Here is a 10,334-nt window from a genome sequence, read left to right on the forward strand (position 1 = left end):
CCCCCCCCCCCCCCCCCCCCCCCCCCCGTCACACTGTCTGCTTCCTCTGCCCAACCCATGACAGCTCCTCGGTGCTTCCCTCATCGTCCACAGACTTTGGACTTGGGCTGAGAACTGCTCGTTCGGGTGTCACCCAGTGTCTCCTCTGTGTGGTCTGTTTGCTGCTTCCTCATGATCCTTTGGGAGGAATCCCGCCAACGCCATGGGGCATCCTTCCTGGGGCACCACATGGGGGAGGCGAGCTGTCTGTCAGGCTGTTGGCCCTGTCACGGGTGGTGTTGACCTTGATCACTTCGTGAAGATGGGGTCTGTTCATGAGTGACAGGCTGGGTGGCCTTCTCCTGTGGGGATGTGAGTCACACATTCCCTCTCCCCAACCCCCCCACCCCCCGTGTAGCTTCCCTTCCAGGCCTTCACTGGCACTTACCTATTCACCTTAGTGGCCCCGAGTCCTCATGCTCATGTATTGGGGAGCACACATTCCAGACCCCCGCCCCCTCCGCAGAGAGGTGTCCCTCCGGCCTCCCTCCGTGCCCGCCCCCATCTCCTGCCCGTTGCGTTCCTGGCTCTGTACTTGCAAACTGCCTTCACGTGGAGTCGGGCGCCTTTCTGGTTTTCTTTGTTTTTTGTTTTTATCATATTTTAAAGATTTTAAAGTTGTTTCCTGGTGACCTGGCAGTTTCTTTGCCTTTTTTTTTTTGGTCTTGGGTTGGTTTTTTTGTGTTTTACTGACTTGAAAGAGCAAAGAACTCTACTTCTTAGAGAAATTAGCCTTTGGTCCAAGGGACAAACTCTGAGATCTTTCCCCCCTCGCTTCCCCAGGGCAAGGATCTCCTTTCTACCCTGTGAGCCTTGGAGAGCTGCCAGGAGGCGCTGAACCCTAGGGAGCAGTTGGCAGTCTCAGACTGCCCGCTCTACTGGGGTGGGGTGGGGGGCCGGTACACTCCCCGCTTCCCTATAAAGGGCCCTCAGTCAGTGTCCTGTGGCGGCCGTAGCAAGTCGCCACAGACTGGAGGCATGAGACAACACAATTTCGTCTCACCATTCTGAGGTTCAAAGTTCAAAATAGGTGCGTGTCAGAGTGGGGGGGGTGGAGGGGCCCCCCCGCACAGTCTCAGAAGGCCCCAGGGCAGGATCTTGTCTCTCCCAGTTCTGGAGACTCCCGGGGTTGCCCGGCTTGTGGCCACATCACCCCAGTCTCTGCCCCCAGTCGCATGGCCTTCCCATCTGTGTCTCCCCTCTGTCTTACCAGATCACGAAGGTGAGGGGACGATCCGGGATGATCTCCCTTCAAGATCCCTTCCTTAATTACATCTGCAGAGACCTTTTACCCAATCCCTTTGGAATCCAGTCACGAGTCGCAGGTGGAGATGTCTCTGGGAGAGCTCCCGTGACTTGCTTCCGGCGCGCTGTCACCTGCGGTGACACAGTCTCGTAGGTCAGCACGACTGTGTGGGGACGCTGTTTCTGTCCACAGCCACCACACCAAGGCCCCTTCATGAGTGGTCGGCATTGAGTTTCCGCAGCAGGTCCCGGAGCCAGGCACCTGAGGGAAGGAAGGTCCCTCTGAGCCTGCTTGGCCTGCCCAGTGAGGAGCCACCCCCACCTCCTGCCCCCGCCCTGCTGGATTCTAACCGGCTGTTGCTGCCTGGGTGGCTTGGAGTGGGAGTTGGAGGGAGGGTGAGGCCACAGAGCAGGGCCACTTGAGGCCAAGACCAAAGGGCTGGATCCTTTCTCAGGAAAGCACTTTCACAAAATGTGTCCACAGTAATGTGCCCACGTCCCTGACACAGCGCTGAGAAAGGCTGCACTGTCCATCGCATGCCCAGATGTGGGCATCGTCCCCTGGGGGGGTCCATAGCCTCGGTCCACAGCTGTCCACACCACGGGTCGGGGTGATGCGGTCTCCATGCCCCCCACAAGCGAGGACGCCAGCAGCTGGCTTGAGACGTTCCCTAGGGCCTAGTGTCTCCCTGTGTGTCGTGAACAGTTTGGGGTTTATATAAAAATTGGCAAAAGTACCAGCTCCCCGATTCCCCACACACCTAACTCTCCCTACTAATGACATCTTACTCTCCTTTGGCACATCTGTCACAACTAATGAGCAGATACTGACAGGTGACTATTAACTAAAATCTTCGGTTTATTCAGATTGCCTCGGTTTTCCACCTGACATCTAGTTGTCATGTCTCCTTGGGCTCTTCTGGGCTGAGACAGTTTCTCAAACGTTCTTGTTTTCAATGACCTTGATCGCTTTTTTTTTTTTTTTAAAGATTTTATTTATTAATTTGACAGATAGGGATCACAAGTAGGCAGAGAGGCAGGCAGAGAGCCCGATGCGGGGCTCGATCCCAGAACCCTGAGATCATGACCTGAGCCGAAGGCAGAGGCTTAACCAACCCACTGAGCCACCCAGGCGCCCTGACCTTGATCGCTTTGAGGAGAGCTGGTCAGGTGTTTTGTAGGATGCTCTCCAGCTGGGATTTGTTTCGTGTTTTTTTCCTGGCTCACCTGGGTGATGGGTTCAATGAGGACCACACAGGTGAAGTGTCCTCTTTGTCACACCGTATCCATGGCACATGCTGTCAGCCTGACTCTTGGTGGCTATTGACCTTGATAACCTGGCCGAGGTGTCTCTGCTGTAAAGTTACTCTCTTCGCCCTGTGGGTGCTGCACTCCTTGGGAGGAAGTCACCACGTGCAGCCCACACCCAAGGGGTGGGAAGTCACACACACACCCTTCCTCCAGAGCAGAGCAGCTACACAAATTATTTGGGATTCTTCTGCCTGGGAGATTGTCCCTTCCTATGTATTTATGTATTCAATCATCCTTTTCTTTCTTTCTTTCTTTTTTAAGATTTTATTTTTAAGTAATCTCCACAACCCTGAGCTCAGGAGTCCCACACTCCACCACTGAGCCAGCCAGGTGCCCCTAATCATTGACTTCTAACTGTGGGCTTGGGGTTATCTATTTTATCCCTCGGGCTATAGTCCAGTACTTGTTGCTCAGGGTGTTCCAGCTTCGGTCACCGGCTGCTCTTTCCTTCCCCTCCCTCTCCCGTTGTCACACCCGCATGGGTTTGGTTCCTCCTTGGCAGCTCCGGGCGCTCCGGGCTCATTCCTGCCCGTCTTCCAAGCAGCCATTCCTCCTGGAGCCAGGGCCCATTTTAGGTAGGAATCAGCAGCAGAGGACAAGTGGAGGGGAATCCTATTTGTGCTTTCTAGGACCTTCTCCGCGCACCACCCCCCAACTCCAGCTTTGATGTAGGGTCCCTGGGAGGACCTGGAAGGCAGGAGAGGCCTTCACAGCCCACTGTTGAGATGTCTGCGTCATTTGCAGCATTTTACAAGAAAGCACCTTGATTTATTGGATAATCTTGAAGCACAGAAACAGAGACCTCAGGAACACCAGTGCAAGGTTGGCATCTTGGTGACATCCGTCCTTCATCCATTTTTCAGTCTCTTCCTCTCCCTGTTTGCTGAGCTTTGCAGGTACTTCCTCCTCGAGGTTAAATGGAGGTTTCCAGGGATGAATCCTCAAGTATGAGGACCCTTTACTATAAGCTTGGCCAGAAAGAGGCAAACTTACAGTAGGAAAAAGTAATTTCCTAAGTGTTTCTGTGGAGAGATACTCAGGTCCAAGCTGACGAAAGCCCAGTGGGTGCTCAGGTCTAGGCAGGTGGGACCACCTCTTCCTCCTGCTGTGTGACCTTGCCAGGGTGGCTTCATTTCTCTGAGCCCATCTGCCAGGGAGGTACTAGGTTAAAAAAAAAAAAAAGCTCAGAGGCTTGTGATGATCAGATCAGAGAGCTGACGAGGAAGGCGCTTGTCAATGATTAGGCGATCGGCTCCAGGGACCAGGGTTGGGTGGCAGGACTGCAGGTGCCCACATCCTTACCCACAGGGGACGGAAGCCAGGCTGGGACGAGCGCCGTGCTGGGGCAGTTCTGGCTTCAGGTGACTCAGGGATGAGTCACAAGCCTGAGGCAGGTCGGGTTGGCCTTCCTCTCACCAGGTCTCACCCTGCCGCTTCTGTCCCAGGACCAAGTCTCCTGCCGCCCAGAGCTGGCCTGGAATGGGTAATGGTGTGAAGGAGAGTACGGCGCGCGTGCGTGAGGATGCCGAGGCCATCCTGCCCTCACCCGTCAGTTCCAAGGCAAGTACCCTGCCTCCCGGATGGGCGTCTTCCTGAGGTCCCTCTTCTGTGTTCCTGCACGCCGCGGCAAATCGCACCCCCACGCACACACACGCACTCTGAGCCGAGTTGTGTTGTTGGGAGGCCATGGGCGGAGTGGGGCGCTGGTTGGCCACCTTCTGTTCCATTTCAAGTCCCGTTTGTGATGTGGATCCAGTCTGCCCAGCCACTTGGTATGACGCCAGAACCTCGCCCAGATTTTGGCTAGGATGCCAGAAGGTGTCCTTGAACTCCTCTCCCTGCTGGGATTTGCGACCAGGAGCATGAGAGAATGAGTCACAGGGAGGGCCCGCTGCGGGGGCAGACGCTCGCACGCAGGGTGTGCTCCCAGCTCCAAGTCTCCTCTCTGAGGTTCATCTCTGAGTCCACCCTTCACTTGAAGAGAAGGGATATTCCCTTTGAAAGAAGTGGGAGCAACCCTGTCCTTGTTCACCGAAGAGGCCAGTAGGGGCTCTGGCGGCTGCACCCGAGCACAGGCTGACCCAGCCCCACACAGAAACCCGGCTCTGGCACCCACGGGCCATTCTCAAAGTCCGTGGGATCCAAGGCCGCAGCGGGGTCATCCTCTGCCCACCCCACCCCCAGCTTTCCCCAGATTCTAGATTGTTCTGGGAAGCACCAAGTGGGCAGGAGGACTGCTTTGTAGGGTCAGTGTGTGGGGCTGGTGTTGCCGTTGCTGGGCATGGTGTGGGGGACCAAGGCCAAAACCCAGAGCAGGCACATCTGTTCCTGGTGTAGCAAAGTCCCCAGCCCCTGGCGGGCCGGCTGAATCCCACCAAGCGGATGTGCCCAGCCATAGGCCCAGCATCTATCATGCACTGGGACCGCTTGCTGGAGCTGGTTTTACTCTGCACTGGCCAGCACGGCTGTGGTCAGTCTGATTCTTGTGGCCAGCCTGATGGGGGGAGCCTACTCTGTCAAGTCCCATGTCTTACGAAGGAGCCGTGGGGCATTCACAGCCCACATGGCTCCTATCTGGGGCTTGCCTGCTTTCTCTCTGCTGCGCTGTCTGGCTCATTCTTCACTTGAGGGTTCTCTCCGGCGGGCGGGTATGAAGCCTGGCCATTCCATGATGCCTGGGCTGAGCTCTTCAAAGAATCAACTGGCCCTGGTCACTTAAGAGTCACCGGGAGCGTTGGCCAAATGCGGCAGTGGCCCCCTCTGCTGAGCACGGGTTGGGCTCGCAGAGCATCCCCAGAGCACCAGACCCTGAGTGAGGGTTTAAGGATGCACATGCCAGGCACGTGACTGTGAGCGCCACAGGTGGCCCAGGCACCTGCCTGGTGAAGGCCATGGAATGGGCACCTTGGCTCTGCCTCTAGTAGCAGCAGGGCACACGGACCGACCATGGATAGGACCTCAGTTCATGGCAGCTCACGACGAGAACGGTGCTCACCTTGACTCCTAGAGGAGATTGGGGGCCGGCTGGGTCTCGGAGCTGGTGCAAGGAATACCACCGAACCTTCTGGTGCCTGACATCCACGGTTCACAAAGTGGGTGTAGATAGCCAGACCTCCAGAACCTTGCTGTGTGATCCAGAAAAGGCAGGGGTCCCCCAGTGACAGGCTTCTATCAGCAAGGAGGAGATGGAACCCCACGGTGAAGCTCCACCTCAGAAACTTAGAAGGGAAAACAGTGCCATGGGAAGTTGCTTCTTCAGGGAGGGGAGATCCCGGGAACATTAAGAGAAAGGAGCTGAAGCCCTCCAGGGACAGGGCTGGGTCGCAGGGTGTCATGGCCCCAGGGAGCACCCAAACCTGGCCCCAGACAGCACGTTGGTGTGTCAGAGGTGAGGAAAGGGGATCAGAGAGGCATTGGTCACTGTGGGCAATCAGAACAGAGCCCAGGTTCAGGCCAGGTGTGTAGACAGACTTGGAGCCCAGCCCTTTACCCTGATCCACCCACTGAGCCAAGCAAACCTGGGGAGTCGCCCTGGACCCCACCATGCCCACCCAGACCCAGGCTGCCGGTTGTACTCCCCACATGCCCCTTATCTGTGCCCTGGTCTTGCCCCCCATCTTTTCACCCTGAGCTTCTGCAGGCGCTGCCTCCTCTCTGGTTAACAGTTAAAAGGGTCTGCCTACCTTCCGTGCATCTCCATTCCTCTTTGGGTAAACCCCAGCCTGCTTGCTGAGCCCACAGGCACCGTGGAGTCTTGCCCCCACCTGCCTTTCATCTCCTCCTCCCTGTGCCCCCTCCCTTTCCCTGTGTCAGCCACCCTGCCTTTCTTGTGGTCCCCTGGGACCCCCAGCTTCTTCTCAGCAAAGCCCCTGGGTGTTCCATTCCTCCCCCTCTAATACAGTCTCACACACACATCCCGGTTAGCTGCACCTGGGCCCCTACCCCCACCCCCCATTTTCTCCTGGGACCCTAAGCCCCCTCATTATGGTCATCCTAGATTGGAGACTCCACACATTTTTATTTAATTTTTTATTTATTTATTTATTTATTTATTTATTTATTTATTTATGAGAGGGAGAGGGACAAACAGACTCTGTACAGAGCCCAGAGCCCAGATTGGTGACTCCACACATTTTTATTTAATATTTATTTATTTATTTGTTTGTTTGTTTATTTATTTATTTATGAGAGGGAGAGGGACAAACAGACTCTGTACAGAGCCCAGAGCCCGATGCGGGGCTTGATCTCAGGACCCTGAGATCATGACCTGAACCACAATCAAGAGTCGAGCACCTAACTGCCTGAGCCACCCAGGTGCCCTACACGTTTGTCTAAAGCTTCAATTCATGTCTGGCTCTCCCTGTGGACTAGCAGCCCCACGGACAGTGGAGTGTTGTACACATCCCTACCCCCAAACACAAACGTGTCTCATGGCCCCTCGGGGCACCTGCTTCCTGTCAGACTCCAGGGAGTCCTGGGATCACTGACTGGCCTGCCCCGCACCGTACTTCCTCACTGCAGAACCACAGAAGATGTGAGCCCCTCTGGTCCCCAGTGCTCCTCATGATTGCTTGGCAAGAGCTCTGTGGCCAAGTCAGCTGGGGGGACGGAGACTCCAAGCTGATGAGGGGACTTCTTGTGCGACTCCTCACGGGGAGCTTCAAGAAGACTCGGGAAGGTGCTGGCCTTGAGGCTGGCCTAATAATGCAGGCTGGCCACCATCACCATCACCCTTGCCTTGCCTGACCACTGCGGACCTGATGGAACTTTGTGGAAAGGGGTCACACGGACACGGGGTCTGGTTGCCCAACCCCGACCTCATCCCCGGACCATAGGGGCCCTTGTCCAGCACACACAGGCAGTAGGCACAGCCTGTGTCTCCACTTAGGGTGGAGTGACCCTCCTGTTTGGGGCCAGTCTTACTGTAGGCTGTCCCGAAAAGTTGGAAACTCATGGGACAGCCCCACCAGTGGGTCACCTCTCATGCTAATGGTCCCTGTCCTCTGGAAGCTTTTCACTATGTCCCACCCAGGTTCTGTGGCTGTTGGACTCACGACGCCTTCCCTCTGCCCTACGGTACCCTGGGCCCAGCAGGACTGTGAAGCCTGAACAGCTGTGCCTTTTACAGCCCTTGACTGGGGACAGAAGGAAGATGCTTCTGCTCGGGGAGGTCCCTCACAGAGCCGACCCCTGTCCGTCCCTTCCTCGTGACAGGCTGTGTGTGTGTTTTCTTGCAGAGTGATCACAGGCAAGTTCTCAGCTCCCTCCTGTCTGGGGCCCTGGCGGGTGCTCTTGCCAAAACGGCTGTAGCTCCCCTGGACCGAACCAAAATCATCTTCCAAGGTAAATGCCTCCTGTGCATCTGTCCTGTGTGCCAGAGAGGCTTCCCAGCAGCGCCCCTCCTCCGCAGCCCCCAAACTGCACTTACAAATGGGCTTTAAAAATGCCTCTTTAAAATCCACTTAGAAGCCCCGTTAGCATCCCAGGGCCGCCATCACAAAGCACCACAAACCAAGCAGCTTCCATTCCAGAGGCCAGAAGTCTGAAATCGGGGTGCCAGCGGGTTGGTTCCTATTGTGGACTCCAGGGGAGGAGCCCTCCTGGCCTCGTCCAGCGCCCCAGGCTCCAGGCATCCCTGGCTTGTCGCAGCACCCCAGTCTCTGCTTCCCCCCATGGTGGTGTCCTCTCCTCTTAGAAGGATACTTGTCATTGGATTTAGGGCTCACTCCACTCCAGTATGACCTCATCTTAATAAAATTATATCAGCCAAGACCCCGTTTCCAAGCCTTCAGTTGTACTGGGCTCAAGGGCACAGACATATCTTTTGGGGAGGCCCAGTTCAGATGACCATCAGCCTCCCTCCTTGGGTTAAGCAGCCATAGGATCCCCTGAGGATGAGGCCTTTCTGTCCCACAGACAGTGACCGGTGCCTATAGGAGGGCAGGCATAAGCCGGGACCCCTGCCCCTCCGCCGTTGGGGAGGAAGGGACTGTAGATTCAAGCCAGGCCATCCCCACTTGTGCAAGCTGGTCCCTTAGCCTCCCCATGCCTCGGTTTCCTCATCCACAAAACAGGACATTCATATCAGCCTCCCGAAGGCACAAGCTGGCATGGGAAAGGGCCTTCGGCTGGGCGCCCAGCTCCCCTTGCGTCGGCAGCGTTGTTACCTGGAGCGAAGGCACAGTGTTGTGCCCTGCAGGGTTAAAACCGGCCGCATCGGCGTGCGCACACATCTGCACAGATGGGTGTGCGAGGGTGTCCTGGGAGCATGGCAGACACTCGGCAGATGCTCTGGGAATGAGGAGAGGGAGGCTGCAGGACACAAACCCTTGTGGCCGCAGCGGCTCAGACCCCTGCCAGCAGGGCACCAGGTGGCGTCGGGGAGCAAGGTGCAAGCGATCGAGGGTGGGAGAGGCTGGTCAGGGGCGCCATGCCCGCCCCCGGAGAAGAAAGGGCCAGCTCTGGGCAGAGAGCACAGCGGGGCCTTGTTCTGAGAGGCCCAAGGCCCTCCGTCGCTCTGCACAGCTGGCAGCGAGGCCTTTCCTGAAGGGGTTTGGTTGACTTGGGGTCCACCCAGGTGCAGGGTGCTGAGTGTCAACCCCAAGAGGCACAGGCATCCACAGAGACCCTCACTTTTCCCAGGAGTGAGGTGGCAGCTCAGTCCCCCTGCCTAGGGATAAGTCAGCATGCCGGACTTGGGGAGTGGGGAGGTGGGCTGGGCAGGGGGTGGTGGTATGGGGCACAGCAGGTGAGGCGGTTCCCTGGAGGAGGGTGACCCTGCTTGGGCATGCCCCGCCCCTCGGCCCCTGGTGGGGAAGCATCCACACGGGTGGTTCTCGCTCCCTGTGCATTGGGGGTCCCGCAGACCCAGCTCTGCCCTTCACAGCTAATGGCCTCTGTTATGTTTTTGGTTTTTTTCCAGTGTCTTCAAAGAGATTTTCTGCCAAGGTGAGCCACTAGGTCACCAACTCCTGGCTCTGGGGCCACTACCATGTTCCCTACTAGGCTGGCAGGAGGTGATGGAGGCACAGGGCCCGGGGGTGGAGGGAGAGGCTTTACAGAGTGTTTTTTCCATCTGGTTCCTCCACAAGCCAGTTCCCCGAGCTACCAGGGGGCCACCTGTCCTGGTACCCCAAGCTCTGCCCGGGTGTAGCCCATTCTGGCAACTAACAGGAGACCCCCCCACCATCCTTGGGGCGGTGGGGAGGGGACTTGGAGTTCACATTTTATTCTTTTTTTTTTTTTTTAATTTTATTTATTTATTAGCGAGAGAGCAAGTACAAATGCAAGAGCAGGGACAGCGGGAGGGACAGGGAGAAGCAGGGAGCCCGAGGTGGGGCTTGGTCCCAGGACCCCGAGATCATGACCCAAGCCAGAGGCAAATGTTTAAGCGACTGAGCCACCCAGGCGCCCCCCCATTTGATTCATTTTTAAACAGAGGGGGCATTACCTTCTTGGGGAAAGAGAAAGCATGTCTTTAAAAGCTAGACTACTAGACCGACGGACCACACACCTTCTCTGTGGGGCTGCCATCTGCAAACCTGGCTTGCCCTGGCTCACTTTACTCCTCGTAAGGTCAGGGCAGTAGGGAGAGAGGGGTCCCCGTGCGGGGGATGTGGGGGAGAATGTGAGGGAGATAAGGCTGCGGGCAGGGTTTCGCTAACGTGGGCCCCTGTCACAGCATCTACAGAGACCCTCACTTTTCCCAGGAGTGAGGTGGCAGCTCAGTCCCCCTGCCT

The 10,334-nt window shown here is 56.7% G+C and overlaps 1 protein-coding gene across 3 annotated transcripts in view; it reads left to right on the forward strand.

Moving 5' to 3' along the window:
* SLC25A42 (solute carrier family 25 member 42) overlaps positions 1–10,334 on the forward strand; it is a 26,952-nt gene that overhangs the window by 11,652 nt on the left and 4,966 nt on the right. For 2 of the 3 annotated variants that reach the window (XM_059389497.1, XM_059389496.1), the window contains exons 2-4: positions 4,041–4,155; positions 7,833–7,938; positions 9,518–9,543. In XM_059389497.1, coding sequence (XP_059245480.1) covers positions 4,075–4,155; positions 7,833–7,938; positions 9,518–9,543 — 213 coding nt within the window. In that variant the 5' untranslated portion in view covers positions 4,041–4,074. Of the gene's footprint in view, positions 1–4,014; positions 4,156–7,832; positions 7,939–9,517; positions 9,544–10,334 lie in introns of all 3 variants that reach the window. The other variant, XM_059389498.1, reaches the window with a different exon arrangement.

This window comes from Mustela nigripes, chromosome 2 (genome assembly GCF_022355385.1).
Source record: "Mustela nigripes isolate SB6536 chromosome 2, MUSNIG.SB6536, whole genome shotgun sequence".
NCBI classification, from domain to species: Eukaryota; Metazoa; Chordata; class Mammalia; order Carnivora; family Mustelidae; genus Mustela; species Mustela nigripes.